We start from the raw sequence: 18,609 nt of genomic DNA on the forward strand, positions 1-18,609 counted from the left end.
GGAATGTTGGGGACCTTTTGAGCTGCCCAGTCCCTGGGGAGTTTTTGGGGACACCTGATGTCTCTGTGGTGAACTCTGGCAGGAGTGAGGCTGAGGTTAAACCTTAGAGCTCCAGGGCCAGGCCAGGGGCCTTTAGTCCATTTGAGCCAAACGGAAGCAAATTTGTGGGGCAACTGCAGACTCATGAACAGGCAGTAAAGAAATAAAACCTTGGGTCCAGCAGTCATAGGACTGTGGCTCACCACAAGATTTGAATTTTTTTTTTAAACACAGAATCCTGGCTGCTCATCCCCTGCTATGGGGAGGGGCAGAGGATGTAATCACGCATCTGCAAGCACCACAGGCTTTGGTTCCCTAGGGTTTCCCGCCGAGGCGTCTGCACCTGCTGCTCACTCCGAGGGATGACTCCATCAGGATGTTTAGGGCTCGGGTGGCCTGTCAGCACCTTCCAGGCTGTGGGGCGGTGGCCCTGTCGGTTCACTCCCAACAGGGATGCCTGGCTGGGCCATCGTCCTCGGCCCCCTGTACCCTCCCTCCTGCAGGCCGCCTTGCATGGGTTCATCCCACCGGAGTTCACGGAGTGCCCCTGTGTGCCTGCACCCATTCAGGCTGTAAGGGAGAGGACAGAGCCAGAGAGACCAAATCCTGCCCTGTGCTGGGGACCTGGGGAGGTGACAGGCAGGCAGACAGACAGGCAGTGACAGGTACACGCAAGATCAGATCTCAGGGAGCAGCAGGTGGGAAGCCTGCGGGCAGGAGCCTGTGGGAGGCTGCCCTGAGGCGTGGCCACGTGGATGGGGGATCGTGGGGGCATCTGGGGAGAGGCATCACACACCCTGGCGGGGGCACACCTTCCTGTCTGAGGAGCGGCCAGGAGGCCAGGGGACTGGAGGAGGCAGGTCAGAGGCTACGGGCGGATCTTCCCAGGCCTGGGCGCAACTTTAAGGGCCTTGGCTTTCCCCTGAGTAAGGTGGATGCCCCCGGAGGGTCTGAGCAGAGGGACGAAGCGATGGACTTGGGCTTTCACAAACCCCGTACAGGGCAGGGTGAGCAGGTTGACATGCTGTCGCTGGGAGCCCTGCTCGGGATAGGAGTGGAGGATGTTAGCTTCAGGTCTGCTATCAGGGCTTGCTGACAGGGTCAAGGATTTGGGGGCTCAAAAAGTTGAAGGACAGAGTGGCCGCTGACTGACAAGGGCATGACTCTGGGACAGTCCAGGGCTGGGAGTGAGGTCAGGAGGGAGGTTTGGACATGCTCCATTTGGGAGGCCTGTGGACGCCCAGGTGGGGAAGTTGCATTGGTGGTGGTGGAGCTGGAGCTGGAATGGAGGACGGAGATGCAGATTTTGCAGTTTTCTAGCTGGGCACGTGGCCACCCTGAGCAAAGCTACTTCTGTTAGTGAGAAAGAACCGGAGAAGGAATACTGGTCAGGCATCATCAAGGTCAGCCCAGGCCCTGGAGGAGGTGTGCCTGGCTCTGTCAGACCTCTCTGGACCTCCTCCAGACCTGGCTTCTGAGCAGGGGCTGCCCTCCACCTCCCATATGTCTGATCGCTGTGCACCTAATCCTTCTGGAGGGAGATTTCAGAGAAGTCCCACCAAGCCCTAAAGACCTCAGCCACTTTGCTGAGGCCACCAGATTGGTCACCATGGGGACCTGGGGCTGGTTCCAGAACCCCATGGAAACTTGGAGCCCCGGACAGGCAGAGGTCTGGGGCCGCGTGGGGCTGAGTGACTGCACACCGCGGCCCGCTCTGTTCTGGAAAACCGTGTTGCTGGGTTTGATGACGCCTGCTTGTGTCTCATGCGTGGGGCTTGAACGGTCAGCTCCGGGCATTTGGGGTTTTTTCTCTGCCTCTGGCCCAACATTAGACAGACCAGAATCTCAGATATTCTACTAGGAATGACAGAATGTTCATCTTACCCACCAGGCAGGGGGCGGGGAGGGGGGGCGTGGAGTGGGATGAGCTTGGCCACTCTAGGCCTTGGTACCATGATGACTTTTCCAACGTGAGGCGGGTCCAGGTGGCTGAGGCTGTTTGACTCCGCACTGATTTTGACAAGATTCCACATACAGGCCTCTTTGAACCCCTGACTGTTCTCATGTAAAAAGCCACAGCGTATCTGCTTCTCCTGAAAGTTTAAAGACACTCTGGCATTAACAATGCTTTCCTCTTGTTTCTGTAAGTCATCCAAAATTCTTCTTGGATAGAGGCCAGCTATAACCAAATAAATAAAAGGATAATGAATGGATTGGATCTTTTGATGGAAACCATTTGGCCAACTTCACGACAAGCAGAAGAAAGAGAAGAAAAAAAAAGAAAACCTTTAAATTCTAGCTGGGATTTCAAGTAGCCATGGTCCAGGAGCTAAGTTGAAAAGCTGTAGCACTTTTATAGACGTCTATAGGTATTGTTTTTCTGAACTGACTGCAGCACTGAGGTTAGGGAAGAGTGCCTTTCAGCAGGCAAACTTGTTCATCTCGAGCACAGCAGCTATATAGATTTTCTGTGCCTCTTTTTTTACTCCTGAAAAATGCCATTAGATGGAATTTGGATGCTCTGGGGCCATGGCCTTTCATGTTCTGGGAGGCACATGGATTCCTGTGGATTGTCCCCTCCACCCCAAGGCTCCTGGAGCCAACAGAGCCAGGGGACCCAGCAGGCCCATCCTCCATCTCTGACGTCACAGGCATCTGAAGGCAGGGCCATGCACTACAAGTCCATGATGTACCAGGCTGGGGGAGCCAGCGGCCATTCTGGGAAAATTCCATCCCCAGGGCATGAAGAGACAGATAAAGATCAGGTGTAACTCACCTGTGCTGAGTGACATGGTGGGTCAGGGTGGGGCTCTGGAACCAGGAGGTCTTGACCTGAGTCCTGAATTGGCCCCTTCCCAGCTCTGTCACTTGCCGTGAGTCCTCCAACCACCATGTGGCTTCATGGCTTCATTTGTAAAGTGGGGCAGGAGTGTGCGCAGCTGGCAAAGGCTGAGCAATTGAATGACTTCACTCATGTAAAACAGCAGGACCAGGCGCAGGGCAGGTGCTTGGAAAAGGTTAACTATTGCCATCATTAGGAACCATCAAGGGGCTCACACACATGATCTCAGTGGAGGCTTGTAGCAGCCTGTGAGGGGGTGCTAGAGATGTCTGGATGTCAGCAACAGATGCTGACTCTGGTTCTCCTGAGCAGAAAGGTAGTTTATTGGAAGGATAAGGGGAACACAATGTATCAGAGTGAAGTCATGAAAACAAGACAAAATCCAACGTCTTAGAAAACATCTTATATCACATTATTATATTATTTTTGTATTCGGCACAAAAAGACGAAAAATAAGCCCTAATGAGACAACTGTATAAAAACGTTTTGAGTAGCCTAATGAGTGAAAATTGTTTAAAACATGTTAATTATTATTGCATGTATGAAAGAATAAAGGTTGCCATGTTGCAGTAGAAATGCCAAAATCCCTTGCTTTCCAATAACATGAGCCTAAGACAATTCAGTGTCACTCATCCCCGACGATCCAATGTGGGCATTTCTATTCCCACAGAGATGAAGCCACAAGCAAAGGCCTCTTCGTGTGCAGGTCTGTTCTGAGCATGAACATCCTGTCCCAGAGACAAAATGCTCCCTCTGGGAAGAGCCTCCCTGGGCACCCCCTGCGTCCTTGGAGCCCTTTTGGGCCACGTCTCTGCTTAGCGTTGGGGGACCTGTCACACCCGAGTGGGGTGACCATGGGCTCGCGACCTGTAGGAGGCGAGATTCCAGCATTCTAGGAGGTGACAGCAAAACCAGGCCCTCAGCAGAGACCGCCTCCTTCCAGAGCCTTCTGTGGCTGGGCAGGGGTCTCCAGGCAGCTCCGCAGCCCCCGCGAATACCCCCTGGTGCTGAGTCCGCTTATACAGACAGAGACGAAGGGCAGCGACACCATTTTTCTTTTCTGAAATGGGAGGGTCGTGTGTCCGCAGCTCCGGAGGAAGAGGGGGCGCAGGCTTTGCCGGTGGGTAGCAGTTTGGTTTGGAATCGGAGGCTGGGAGCCTCTGGGGCTTCTGCAGGGAGAGGCGGTCTGAGCCACGCTTTAGAAGTTGACCTGCTGCTCTGCGGGGACTCGGTGCGGGGGACAGGGGTGGAAGCTGCTGCATCATCCAGGTGAGAGGAGAGCCAGGTGCGCAGTGAGCCGAGGTGGGAGGAAAGCTGGTTGCCAGGGAGACGAGGGCGTGTCCATCATCGCAAGGCTCCACCCACAGTACTATCCTGGGCAGAACCTTCCTGGCCCCACCCACAGCCTTAGCTGATTGGCTTTTGGAGTGCATGTGACTTCAGGCCATGCCCTTATAGGTTGGCTGGCCTCTCATGCCCTGCCCATGTGGCCATGGAGTGTCTGAAGGGGACGTCCTGGAGAGTCAGGGGTGAGTCTGCCATCCAGGATGGTGGAGAAAAGTCCTGGGGTCAGAGTGAGCCTGAGAAGGGGCTGTGGGCTTCACCATCAGGGAAATGTAAGATAGGCTGGAGCCACTTGATAGAGGGTGGGGCTATGTACAAGGAGGTGGGGCTAAGTGAAAGGAGGTGGAGCCATGTGCAAGGAAGGTCGGGCTGAGTGGGGCGAGGCCACTGGCCTAAGAGGGGCCCTGTGAGTGGGAAGGGGTCATGTGAGGGGGGCGGAGTTAAGGAGGCGGGGTCTCCATGGTTAATTCTCCAGTTTGTCTCTGGAGCTTCTTCCTCCTGGCTCCCGGGATGCTCAGGACCTCTTTCCCAAGGATAGAACCTCTCCACACGCACCTTGGCCACAGTGCAGGTGACCTCAGTGCTGCTGGATCATAGAGGGCAACTTGTGCATGCACTGGCGGGTCCTGCATGTCCAGGAGGCCTGAGGAAGGAGAGGGTGGAGGCCCGAATGCCGGGTTCAAGGCTCACTGGGGATGCGGGCATCAGGGTGGTCCCTCCCCAGTCTCTGGCTGACAGCACTGAACTCAGCCGCCTCGTCCGGCTTCTGGTGGCTTCTGGTCCACACTCTACCCTCCTCTGTGGGCTCTGTCTCTGCAGGGTTCTCGGAGACATCGCAGGTGCTAAATGCCAAATGCAGAACCTGGGCTGTGGGTCCCGGCCTGGCTTCATGTGCCGAGCTTTCCACTGAGCGCCGCATGACTGGGTGCTACCTGGGGCGAGGGGGTGATGCGAAAACACTTTCTGTTCAGTTTTGAAGCAAGCTGCCCTAACTCCAGATCCCCACGCAATTTTGGAGTTCTTTCTTTTTTTCTTTGTGTTTTGAAACAGCAACACAGTTTCCTCTCTGTGTGCCTCTCCGGCTTGCAGGCTGGCACCTGTGCATAAACCGAGCGTGAGAATCAGGTGTCTGCAGGCCCCTTTCTTCTCAAACCAGACTCCTGAGGTTTCGCAGAGGAGACAGGGACTTGGGACCTTGGAGGGAGGGACACAGTTTAGAGTTCAATTCACACTGGAGGGCGGGTCTGTTACCAGACCAGCGTCCCACACTGGCGATGAACAGACGGGAAACTGAAGCTTCTTGGTCTTTGGCAAACATTTCCTGCCTGGGATCTTCTGAAGTAGGGGGCATCAGTGGGTCTCTCTGACCCTGATGCGTCCCAGGTGGCCATGGGCTGTGCTTGTCTGCACAAGGCTGCCCCTCTGCCCATGTCTCTTGGCTGTCCTCAGTTGCCTTTGAAGAGGGAAGCAGTAGGTTGTGAGGTTGGGGAGGCTGCTCTCTAGGATTGAGGTCTGGCCCCACGATCTCAAAATAAGACACGCATATGTCAGCACCATGTGTGTTGGGGGTGGCGCCTGCATTCTGTGGTCAGGACTTGTTCCATTGAAAGCACAGACCCCTTCAAGCTGCCTTAACGCCCAAGAGGTCTCTGCAGGCTCCTGGGAGGCCTGGAGACGGAAGACTCGGGGTGCCGTGTTCCAGGGTCTCTGCCGTTGTCCTCAGATGGCTTGATCACATGTTGGAAGAAGGGTGCCTTTGGTTTTTGAAGGAGCCTGGGCTGAGTGGGATGTCCTAAGGGTCTGAGTGCAGCATCTGTGGGTGTCCTTGGTGCCCCAAGGTACTGCTCACCTCTGCCCAGGAGCCAGCACTGGGGAGAGTGACTTAACCAGACAGATCCACATGCAGATGGCACTAGTCGGGGGAAGGCAGAATAGTAAATCCCCACCATGACCCTGCTCCACTGGGCCATCTGTCCCAGGGTCTCACCTGGCCTAACCTTTCCCTCCCAGCACTGGGGTGGCCCAGCTCATCAACCTGTCCTGAAATGTCTGGATCAGGGTCCTGCCCACCTCCCACCTTTTTCTTCCTGTGCTGGAACCAGGCTCTGAAAGTCCTGTCTTAGCCTCTATCAGGCTGTGGATGCCTCAACCATGCTGGATTGTCTTATGACTCTTTGAAAGCAAGAAACATCAGAAAGCACCAAGAGATAGAGGCTGGTTCAAGGTTTTTCCTTGTCATATCTCTCCCATTACTTCTGTTATCCTTGATTTCCCAAAAGGTGGGACATTTCAATCATTCAAAGCCCTGAACCCTGATTAGTTGTGAGGTGGGCTGGAGAGAGGGTGGCATAGAGGGCTGCCCCGTGCTTTCTGCTGAGCTCCACCTACATCTGACCCACTGCTCTGGGGTCAGTATTTCGGCTCCTTATATTGCTTTACTTACCCTCAGATTTAAGGACCACAGTGCCATCTCTCTTTTGCTTGGGACAATGATGGACAAATAGCTCGCCAACTTATTTACAGGTAAAACTGTGCACCTAGTCCATTTTCTGTTGTTATAACAGAATATCTGAGACTGAGTAATTTATAAAGGAAAGAAGTTTATTTTGGCTCACAGTTCTGGAGACTGTGAAGTCCAAGTTCGGGCAGCTATGTCTGGTGAGCACCTTGTGCTGCTTCATCTCTTGGTGGAAAAGGGAAAGGGGAAGCCAGCGTGAGTGAAAGAGACTGCAAGAGCGAGTCGAGCTTGCTTTTTGCATCAGTCTAATCTCATGAGAACAAATTCACTCCTGCAACAACTAACTTGCTCCCATAACAGTGACATTAATCCACTCCCAAGGGCTCAGCCCGCATGACCGAGCTGCCACCTAAAGACCCCATCTCCCAATACTGCTGCATTGGGAATTAAGGTTCCAACACATGAGCTTTTGGGGGACACAGTCAAACCATAGCAATACTTACATAAAAGCCAGCACATTTCTGAACAAGGGGCATTAACAGGCTATCATGAGAATCAAATTTTTCTCTTCTCTGTGCTTGCATCTCCTAGAAGGAGACACTTTGGTGTACCTTGCTCGTGAACAGCAGGCAATAAACAAGCAGTTGATTAATCCCGTTTGCTTCTCCCCGACTGGAAAGATCATGATGGTTGTTGGACGGAGTCTCAGATCCTGTGGGAGATATTCCTGAGGGCTCACAGAGCACTCTCCATTAGACATACCCCAGTGAAGTGTGTCTAGTGGGAAATTAGGTTACTTGCAGTGGAACCGGCCCTGTGAGGAGGCCTGCACTTCTGTCCAGCAGAGCTCAGCAGCCCCTGGCTTGAGGTTTCAGGAGGATGCTCAGGTGAATGCAGCTGTCCCCCAACACCGTTGAACACTCCATAGGGAGGGAGCGCCTCATTTCCAATCCCCAGCCACCTAGTGATGAACTGAACTGGCTTCCGTGCCTCGCCCAGGCCTCAGGGAGGCTGGTGGGCTGTGGGAACCTCCCACATTTCTGCATGAGATGCAGCCTGTACGCAGATGACTCATGTTCTGGCAGCACCACACTCCTGTGTCAAAAACACACCCACCCCACGTCACACCCCTGGGAGCCCTGGAGGCCCCCTTTTCTGGAGACTTGCTGAGAGCGTTTGTTCCCGGTCAGTGCGGAACTCCACACACATGAATGAAGAGTCAGTTTGCTTTTCCCATCCCAGGAGTGGAGGCTGTGATGGAACCTCTGATGATGGAGGGAGGGAGTTTCCCCATTTCAGGGTGTGATCTTGGCTGCAGATCCAAGAGAAAGCTAGCTGCCTTCCCACCCTCTGACCACACACAGGCTTGGCTTCTTGCGGTGGTGGCTGTTTTCTACATTTCCTTTGAAGAGTGATTTAGATTTGAAGTCAGAGTGTCAGGACTTCCAGAGGCCACTGCGGCCTCTGCTCCATCAGGGGCTGTGCTTCCACACCCGGGGCAGAGGGGGGAGCTGGCGCTGGGTGAGGAGGTGATGGGAAGAGGCGCGTGGCCTCCCTCCTGAGGAGTCCTTGCCTCGAGTTGATGTGTATGGGTCTGGTTGCTTTCTTCCCCAGGTCACCGACTTATTTTTTAAATTTCCTTTAAATTACTCAAGTAACATACAAATACGCCTCCTTGTTAAAAAATTACATATAATGCTATCTGCTGGAGGCTTTGGCTCTGGTGTAGCCTGGGGCCAAGGAAGCCTCATTACACCCCTCTGAGAACCAGGCTATGGCCACCGGGTTTTTGTTTGTCTTTTCTATTATGTGGGGTTGGTGCTGCAGTTTCCCTGCCGATGCCCCTCTGTGGTCCAGGTGGCTGCAGGACACAGGGCCCTCTGTTGTCTGTGCAAGAGTTCACAGCAGGCTGTGGCTTTGGGAAGACAGAGGAGAAGATGTCTTTTCCAGGCAGTTTTAAGAGACCCTGTGATGGATTAAAATAACCCTAAGATATGGGGCGGCGGGGGTAGGGGACAAAGCAAAAAGAGTAAACATTCCATTTTGCCGAAACATTAGTAATAGACAGCGCTAGTATAATTGGGTTGAGGCTGGAGGAGCTGTCAGACAGATGCTGCAATGAGAGCCCTGTGAGCGCTTTGATTCTGCAGTGGGGTCTGAGGTGCCTGTCAGGGGCACCAGAGCTGCTGCTTCCTGGGAAAGGAGGGGCTTTTGGTAGAGGCCAGGATGGCGCTCCTGAAGGGGGCTGCCCTCCTGCTCTGTCCTGCACAAGTCATTGCCTTCCTGAGAGCTGGTCACCCTGACATGGGGGAAGGGCCTCATTGGAGCAGTGATGGCTCAGGAATGGGTCACAGAACAGAGCAGGCATCGGGCAAATAAGAGATGCTTGACTTGACTGACTGGGAATCCATCAGACACCATTTATCCCGGAGCCATGCCGCCTCTGAGCAGCACTGGGTCCTGGTGGAGTTGCTGGTCTCCTGTGCCTCCAACTATGGCTCCTGAAGGAGTCTGTGCCTTTCATTTAGGGTAGAGCCATAGCTGCAGAGTCCTCGGAGCTGGCACCCAGGAGCAGCCCAGGAGAGACCTCCCGTCTCCAGAGCAAGGTGCTCTCATGGACCTGTTCACTGATTCTTTTGTTCATTCATTGAACAAATATTTAGTAAGCACCTGCTGTATGCCAGATGCCCTCTAGGTCCTGGGGTTGCAGCTGTGAATGAGAAGTTCTGTCCTTTCTGTAGCTGACATTGTAGAGGGGAAGGTAGCAAACACACACAGTGGACAGAGGATATGTAACATGCCACATGGTGATCAAGACAATGAAAACATCAGTGAGTGGAATGGAGCTAGAGCAGCAGGGGCTGGTGCTGTTCAGAACAGGTAGGGAAGGGAGGATCTCTCTGAGGAGTGGAATGGAGCTAGAGCAGGCAGGGGCTGGTGCTGTTCAGAACAGGTAGGGAAGGGAGGATCTCTCTGAGGAGTGGAATGGAGCTAGAGCAGGCAGGGGCTGGTGCTGTTCAGAACAGGTAGGGAAGGGAGGATCTCTCTGAGGAGCTCCTTCATGCAGAGGCCTGGCACGGAGTGGAGAGGGAGCCTGTGGCTGCCTGGCGTGAGTGGAGAGGGAGCCTGTGGCTGCCTGGCGGGGAGTGGGGAGGGAGCCTGTGGCTGTCTGGCGGGGAGCATCCTATGGGGAGGCATGTCCTAGGGGGAGGAGTGTCCCAGAGGGAGGACCCGGGACCTGCCAGGGCACTCAGGTGGGTTGGAGAGAGCAGAGCAGAGGGCAGCATGACCTGGGCCGGGTGACGTGGGACCACACCCACAATGGATGGAGATGGACGTCATGGCTGTGCCTGTCCCTGCCCGAGGTCGCCCAGCTGTGAGAGTCTCGCTCTGATGTCAGTGCTGAGAACCAGGGGCCTCTTCAGCAGCGTCATGCATCGTGTTTGTTTTCTTTCATTTCAGACACGTAAGCAGCACAGTGAGGCCACCAACAGCAGCAACCGAGTCTTCGTGTACTGCGCCTTCCTGGACTTCAGGTACCCTCTGCACAGGGGAGAGTAGGTGGGTACGAGGTGTCCAAGCCCAGGCCCGTCCCATGCCAGCCCAGGGGAGGATCTGGGCCACCCATTTCCGCAGCTGACATGGTTGCGTCACACGAAAATGCTGGAAATGCTGCAGACATGGGCAGGGCCTGGCAGCAGTGCTGGGTCGAGGCCTCCCCTCCAGACCATGTGAGGAGGGACCTGCTGTTGCACGATGTGTCTGGACAAAGCCTCTGAATGCCCAGGGTGACTTTCAAGCCAGTGCAGCAGATGCTTGGGGGAGCTGGAGGATGCCGTCCGTTGGGGCAGGCTCTACGGCCCTGGCTGTCCCCCTCAGGGGATGTTGGAGCGGCTGAGGAAGGGGGTTGGGGGAGTGGCTTCTGACTGGCCACGTTGGCATTTTCCTGTTTGAAACCTTGCCGGGTCCATTGGAGCATGCTGACCATCAGGCCTGCCTAAGACTCTGAGGCTTCAGTCTCTGCCACTTGGGCCCCGACTGGGATGTCCTCCCCAGCGTCTCCCATGTTCACCCGTCACACCTGTCTCATGCAGTCTCTTCCTGCCCTCCTAGCCACCCCCGCCCCCAGCGCGCCTCCACAGCTCACCTGCCCGATGTCCGAGGGGTCTCCCACCATCACTCTGATCACAATTCTCCTCCAGACGTGAGCCCACCGTGAGTGGCTCCACAGTCAGAGCGGTGTTGAAAACTCAGCTCCCCACAGGGCCAGGGAATGGAGGGAGGGTCGGGCCTTCCAGATCCTCAGCTGCTGCTCAGCGGTGGCCCCCAGGGCTTGTTCCATGTGGGATGCAGGTCGCAGGTCCTGTGTTGTCAGGTCATGAGTTTTCATGGCTGGAGTTTGTTTTCGTTTTTGTTTTTTTGAGACACGGTCTCACTCTGTCACCCAGGCTGGAGTGCAGTGGTGTGATCTTAGCTCACTGTAGTCTCAAACTCCTGTACTCAGGCACTCCTTTGGGCCTCAGCCTCTCAAAGTGCTGGGACTACAGGTGTGAGCCACTGTGACTGGCTGTGGCTGGAAATTTTTTTTTTTTTCTTTTTTGGAGACGGAGTCTCGCTCTGTCGCCCAGGCTGGAGGGCAGTGGCACTATCTCGGCTCACTGCAAGCTCCGCCTCCCAGGTTCATGCCATTCTCCTGCCTCGGCCTCTGTAGCTGGGACTACAGACACCCACCACCACGCCCAGCTAATTTTTTGTATTTTTAGTAGATATGGGGTTTCACCGTGTTAGCCAGGATGGTCTGGATCTCCTGACCTCATGATCCGCCCGCCTCGGCCTCCCAAAGTCCTGGGATTACAGGCGTGAGCCAGCGTGCCGGGCCTGCGGCTGGATTATTATATGAACTTTCCCAATGTTTTAAACACTGCACAGGCGGCTGGAACACATCTGGGACATCCAGTTCACACTCTGCCTAGTGGCCCATCACCCTACATGTTGTCAGCCTCCCCGACACCTGGGCATCTTCCTGTGCCTGGACTCACTTCCCCAGCTCCCTCCTCCTGCTGCTTCAGGGCAGGATCCACACAGGCTGTGCTACCACTGCTGGTACGGCCCCGTCAGAGAAAGCTGCTCTGCTCCCTGCACCCAGAGGGCCAGGAGATTACAGGATTCTGAGCTGGGGGTGCAGCAGTGGGTCGGCATAATCCCCCTTTATCTCTGTTCTGTGAACAGTGAGGAAAATACAGCCCAAATCCTGTCACCTCCAGCAAACACCGCTTACATTTTTGTCCTCTGGGATGCATCGCTCTGGCTATGGCCATCGGCATCTGGCTATGACTGTTGGCGTCATGCCTCTGCAGTGTGGATGGATTTAATTTACTTCCTTCAGCTTTCATTGAGTTTAATTTGCTCTTCATTTTAAAAGTTCTTAAAGTGTAGGTTTAGGTTATTGCTATGAAGTTTTATTGTTTTCTAATATAAACATTTAATGCTGTATTTTTTTCTGTAATTTCAGTGATTTTGCCCTGGTCAGGCTCAGCAGGTTGCAGCTCTTTTTCCTTTATTTGCAAATTGTGAAAATTTGGAAGCACGTGCTCCTAGAAATAGTTATCCCAATTTTGGAGCACTGTTTGGAGAAAAAAATTATGACTAGAAAACGGGATGGGGTTTGGTAAGAACTAAATTGGCATGCTGGTTTTTATTTTTGAAGGAATTTTAAGAACAGAGAAAAATAAGGAGAATAATATAACAAATGCAGGTACCCATTGCCCCAAATTTATAGTTACTAGCATGTTTATATTTTTGTATTTTTAAGAATGAAACAACTAAAACATCGCAGATGATGTCAACAAACCCTCCACCTCCTTCTGTTCTTTTTCCTCAATTCCCAGAGGCAGCCACCATCATGAATATAGTATCTGTATCCTTCCTGTCCGTTGTGCAATTATTACTTATTATTAGATAATATTCAGAAAAGTTCACACTTGTAGATGATTGTACAGTTCTGTGAGTTTTGACAAATGAATACGGTTGTGCAACCACCGTAATCAGGATGAGAACAATGCATCACCCTCGGAGATGCCCCCGTGTGTGTTTGCAGTCATTCCTTCCTCTCACATCCAGGCCCTGCGAGCACTGATTTGTCTTCTGTTCCTATACAGTTTTGCCTCTGCCAGAGTGTGCATAAGTGATATCATGGCATAGGCAGCCTTTTGGAGTCCAGTCTCTTTAATGTTGCGTAATGTGTTGAGCATGAACCACATGTGTATTGTTGCATGTATCAACACCTCACTTTCACATTTCACTGCTGAAGGGTATTCCATTACATGGATGTACCACAGTTTATTTATCTTCTCCCAAGTAGAGGAACATCTGGGTTGTTTTCAGAGTGGGATCATTATGATTAAAGTTGCAAATTTTACCAGCTTTGCTTTCCTGCGGTAAACCACACTTGGCCATGATGTGTTATCTTTTTGTATACTGCTAAATCTAATTGGCTACAGTAGTTGAGAATTTTTGTGTCTACGTGCATGTCGGATATTGGTCTGCAGTTTTCGTTTTTTTTGTAATGTCTTTGTTTTTATATCGAGGTAATGATACCTTCATAAAAGTTACATTTTGGAAGGTACTTTGGAATAGTTTGTATAGAATTGATATCATTTCTTCCATTTTAGTAGAGTTCACCATGAAGTCATCTGAGCCTTCGTTTTCAATGTTGGCAGGTTTTCAGCTACACATTCAGTTTCTTTTATGGACGCAGGACTATGTAGGTCGTCTACTTCTTTTTAAATAAGTTTTAGCTATTTATGTTTTTTTGAAATATTCATCAATTTCATCAAAGTTGTTTAATTTATAGGCACAGAGTTTTTGTGGTATTCCCTTATTAGCCTTTTTCTTGCTTGAAGGGTCTGTGGTGATGTTCCCATTTTACTTTTTATGTCCATAATCTGTGTCTTCTTTTTTCTGAGTCACTCTTACTATAGGTTTATTAATTTTATTGATTTTTTCCAAAGATACAACTTTTGGCTTCATTGATTTTTCTCTCTTGTGTTGCTGTTGTCAATTTTATTGACTTATCCTCTTTGTCTTTAATTTACTTCCTTCAGCTTTCATTGAGTTTAATTTGCTCTTCATTTTAAAAGTTCTTAAAGTGTAGGTTTAGGTTATTGCTATGAAGTTTTATTATTTTCTAATATAAACATTTAATTCTGTATTTTTTCTATAAGCACTGATTTAGCTGCATTCCACACATTTTGATATGTGGTTTTTATTTTGGTTAAATTTAAAATATTTTCTAATTTTCCTTGTGACTTCCTCTTCAACCTGTGTGTTATTTTGAAGCGTGTAGTTTAGTTCCAAATAGTTGGGAATTTTCCAGAGAGCTTTCTGCTGTTGATTTGTAAACAGTTTTTTTATGATCAGAAAATATTCTTTCTATAATTTTAGTTCTCAAATTTGTTAAAAGTTTTTATGAGACCCCATATATGTTCAGTCTTTGATGAACATCCCATGTGCAATTGAAAAAAAGTGTATTCTTAGTGGAGTGTTCTATAAATGTCAATTACACCAAGCTGATTGATAGTTATGATTATGTCTTCTATATTCTTACTACTTTTCTGTCAACTTGTTCTGTCAATTAAAGAGAGAAGAGTGTGAATTCTCCAATTTTAGTGGTAGATTTATCTATGTCTCCTTCTAGTTTTATGAATTTTTCTTTAATGAATTTTGAAGTTCTGTTATCAGGTGCATGTATGTTTAGGATTGTTATGTCTTGGAAAATTAGCCCTTTTATCGTTACGTAACGTCCCTCTTTACCCTGGGAAATATATGTTACTTTGAAGTTGACTTAGTCTAATTTGGATAAAACTACTCTAGCTTTGTTGATTAGTGTTTGAGTGCTATATCTTTTCCTATAATTTAACTTTTATCTTATTTATATATTTATATTTAAAGTAGGTTTCTTTTAGACTCCATATAGCTGAGTTTTGTCTTTTCTTTAATCCAGTCCTCAAATTTCTGTTTTTAATTGACATGTTTAGACAATTTACATTTCATGTAATCATTGGTGTGGTTGGATTAAAATCTGCCATTTTGCTAGATGTCTTCTAACTTTTCTATCTTTTTAAAATGTTATCTTTTTCTGACTTCATTTGGGTTGTTGGATATCTTTTATGATGCTATTTTATCTCTACTATAAATGATTTCTAATTTATGCATCCTTTTAACTTTTTTGGTAGTGGTTACCTAAGCTTGCAGTGTGTATATGTCTAATTCACTTATGCCTGCCTTCAAATGCTATGATATCATTCCAGATGTATTCTAAGACATTATAATAGGTTCACACTTCCTCCTGCCCATTCTGTGTGCTGTTGTTGTAGTACATTTCACCTTTACAGACACCATAAACACAATGCATTGCTAGTATTTTTGTCCCCTGGACATTGAGTTATCTTCTAGAGCAATTATAGCAATTAAGACAATAATAATTGCCTATTTACCTTCACTTGTTCCACTTCCAGCTATTCTATTTCTTTGTGTAGACTTTTGTGTAGTATCATATTCCTTTAACTCTTCTTTTAGTTCTTGTCCACTGGCAATAGATTCAGTTACCATTTGAGAAAGTATTTTCTTTTTGACTTGAAGGATTTTCACTGGGCTTAGAATTCTGGGCTGCTTTTTTTCCTAGACTGATAGTTTAAGAAATTATACAAGTAATATATCAATATAGTACTTTGTTCAAAAGTAAAACATTATAGAAAAGCAAGTGTTCCCTTTGGTCTTTACCTCTTATCCTGATTTCCACCCCTTTCCCCAGTAATAACTACTGTGGGAGGGTTTTTTGGGTGTTTTTCAATAATTTATGTATAATTTATATTTATAATCATAGGAAATATATGGTGCTGCTTAATTCAGTGTTTCTTCCATCATTCCTCCACCTTTTGTTTCTGTGTTTTGCCTGTATGGACATACATGTCTTTTACCGTATTTATGTATGTTACATTTTATTTATGCATGACTGAACATTTTTCTGTTTAGATGCAGACTTCCTGGGTCCCAGGGCCGTACATATCTTTAGTGTTATTTGATACTGCTTCATCTGGCTTCCATAGCAGATTGATTTATGCACAAGCTGCAAGCCTGCCCCTTTGTTTTCGCTGACTCCCTTGGAAGTAGATCGTCCTTGATGCCACTTAAGGCTCTACTCCTCTGGCTAACTAGGTCATCGTCACACCTTTGCAGCTCCATCTGACCAATGTGACTTTCGTGTTGTTTAGCTTACCCTTTGTGTAAGCAGAAGGGGCAGCTCACACCCATGGCCATGTTCACCTAATCCAGTGCCTGCTAATGTTCAGGCCCCCTTCAAATTGAAGTACGGTCCTCATGCAGCCAATTGACAGACAAAGGTGCAATATATAACACAACAGCTGGTGTTTGCTGACTCCCTCCAAGGTCCTGGGAAAATTAGATCAAAAGGGGTGGGGAGGTAGAAGAGGAGGACATGACCCCATCTTTAAGTCCCATCAATTCTGAAGTTATTAATGGGGTTTTGCTCCCCTCAGTTGGTACGTCTGAGTGGCTCTCGCTTTGTCCTCTGCTCTCTGCTAAATGCCTTCTCCCTCCCCTAGGAGAGCAGATCATTAATCATGAAAATCACCACTGAGCTGCTGTCTGAGTCTCCATCCTCAAACTCAGAGCCACCCCTGGGTCATGTCTGAATGACCATCCAGCCCCTCCCTTGGGCTTTGCATCACCCAGGGCTAATGCAGGGTGCCCATTGCCCAAGGCTGCTGGTGCGCGCTCGATCCGGAGACATTGGCTGGAGAGGTGCGAGCTGGGGTCTTCATCAGTCACGCCACTGGACAGCCACAGTTCTCATCTGCCACATCCATGCTGGCACCACAGTTGAAAGTGAATACAAAGCAAATACAAACTAGAGCCTTTTAATTTATTCAGCTTTATAAATGCTTTCCCCCAAGCGCCATTGCCTTTGGCTGAAGCAAGGATTTGTCTTTACTGATAACTTGAGGTTCTAACTTCAGGGAAGAACCATTTAAATCTTTTTTTTTTTCTTTTGGAATTTGAAAATATAGAAGATAGGGTACAATGGCTCATGCCTGTAATCCTAGTACTTTGGGAGGCTGAGGCAGGAAGGGGTTTTAACCCAGGAGTCCGAGACCAGCCAGAGCAACATAGCAAGACTGTATCTCTACAAAAATACAAAGAACAATGTTAACTGGCATGGTGGCATGCACCTGTAGTCCCAGCTACCTGGGAGGCTGAGGTGGGAGGATCACGTGAGAGCAGGAGGTCAAGACTGCAGTGAACTATGATCGCACCACTGCACTCCAGCCTGGGAAACAGAGTGAGACCCTGTCTCAAGGCAAACAAACCAACAAAAAAGAAAATATAGAGAAATACAGAGAAGAAAATGATAGTCACCAATATTCACAGCAACAGGATTAACCACAGTTAACCGAGAGCATGTTTGCTTCCCGTTGTTTTTGTCTAGGTTTACACTTTACAAAGTCATGCAAGTAATATGTCCACAAAAAACATTATAAAAAAAGCAAGGGTCTCCTTAGACCTTTCCGTCTCATCCTGATCTCGGCACCCTGTCTCTGATGGTGACACCATGGGCGGTTTCTGTGCAAGCGTTTTCTCCGCAGTCTGTCGGTCATAGCTGTGTCCATGGGAAGTGTGTGGTGCTGCTGGCCCCACGGGCCTTGCCTCGTGGTTAGTCACTGTACATTGTGTTCTGGTGTTTTATCCTTATCGATACACATTGGTCAAGGATGTTCTTTTTAACTGGTGCGAGGTATTTTATCATATTTCTCTCTCCATACTGCACTCACCGGTTTTCCCCGATGGGCGTTTAAGTTACCGTCACTCATGATTCAGTGACCAGTTTTGAATGTGGTCCCTGGTGCGTGCCGCTGCCCGTGCTGTAGGTGCAGGGCTCTGGGCTGTGTGCGTTTCATTTTGTGCTGGGCCTTGTCCAGGTGCTTTTCAGGGTGATTGTGCCGAAGCAGCTCTCCGTTCCCTATCCCAGAGGGAGGGCCTTGCTTCCTGTGGCCTGACCAGCAGCAGACGTTCTCCAGCTCTCACTGGCCTGATAGCCAGAATCTCTCCTCCCAGCCCCCACCCCATGGCCTGGGTGTGCATTCCTGGAGTGGCAGGCATGGGCACCGCCGTGAGTTCACAGGGCCGTGTGGTGTACGGGGTGCTGCTTTCAGTCCCCGGCCTGCCAAGGGTGCGGTGCTACCTCCTCTGATCCTTTCTCCTGTGTCCTCAGCTCCGGAGAAGGGGTCTGGTCGAACCAAGGCTGTGCGCTCACGGGAGGAAACGTCACCTACTCCGTCTGCCGCTGCACTCACCTCACCAACTTTGCCATCCTCATGCAGGTGGTCCCGCTGGAGGTAAGAGCCAGGCCTCAGGGGTCCCGGGACCTGGAGGATGTGCCATGGGGCTGCAGGTGGGGGCGGGACGCATGCTTTGCCCACCAGTGCCCATGGGCCCTGGGCACATTACTCCATGGGGCCTGTGTTCACAAACGGAATCCATTCTCTTGGCTTCTGTAGTCCAGGGCCCTGCATGTATTGGTGCCAGCAAACGTCCGAGGAGCCCATGGTTGTGTAAGCCGAGTCCAGTGTGGTGTGCTTCCCACAGCAACGCCCAAACTGCATCTGGGGGGATCCAAGGAGGGACTCCTCGTCCCTCCATCCGTCCCTCTGGGAGATCCTCATTGGGCGCCTACTGTGAGCTGGGGGCTGGGGGCTCTGCTGTAAACAAGAAGAACAACACAGTCCTGCGCTTGAGGAGTTTGGTTCTAGTGGGAAAGACAGATAATAAACAGACTAGCAGATAAATTAGTCACTTTGAATCAGTGTAGGAAGAAAGTGGAAGAGAACAGCCCAGTAGAAGGTGACAG

General features: G+C 49.9%; 1 protein-coding gene across 4 annotated transcripts in view; it reads left to right on the forward strand.

Annotated features, from left to right (window-relative positions):
• The window catches only part of ADGRD1 (adhesion G protein-coupled receptor D1), a 184,661-nt gene that overhangs the window by 109,828 nt on the left and 56,224 nt on the right, over positions 1-18,609 (forward strand). For all 4 annotated transcript variants that reach the window (XM_073021244.1, XM_073021246.1, XM_037987267.2 and 1 more), the window contains 2 exons: positions 10,146-10,219; positions 17,974-18,097. In XM_073021244.1, coding sequence (XP_072877345.1) covers positions 10,146-10,219; positions 17,974-18,097 — 198 coding nt within the window. The remainder of the gene's footprint in view (positions 1-10,145; positions 10,220-17,973; positions 18,098-18,609) is intronic.

Source organism: Chlorocebus sabaeus, chromosome 11 (genome assembly GCF_047675955.1).
Source record: "Chlorocebus sabaeus isolate Y175 chromosome 11, mChlSab1.0.hap1, whole genome shotgun sequence".
NCBI lineage: Eukaryota > Metazoa > Chordata > Mammalia > Primates > Cercopithecidae > Chlorocebus > Chlorocebus sabaeus.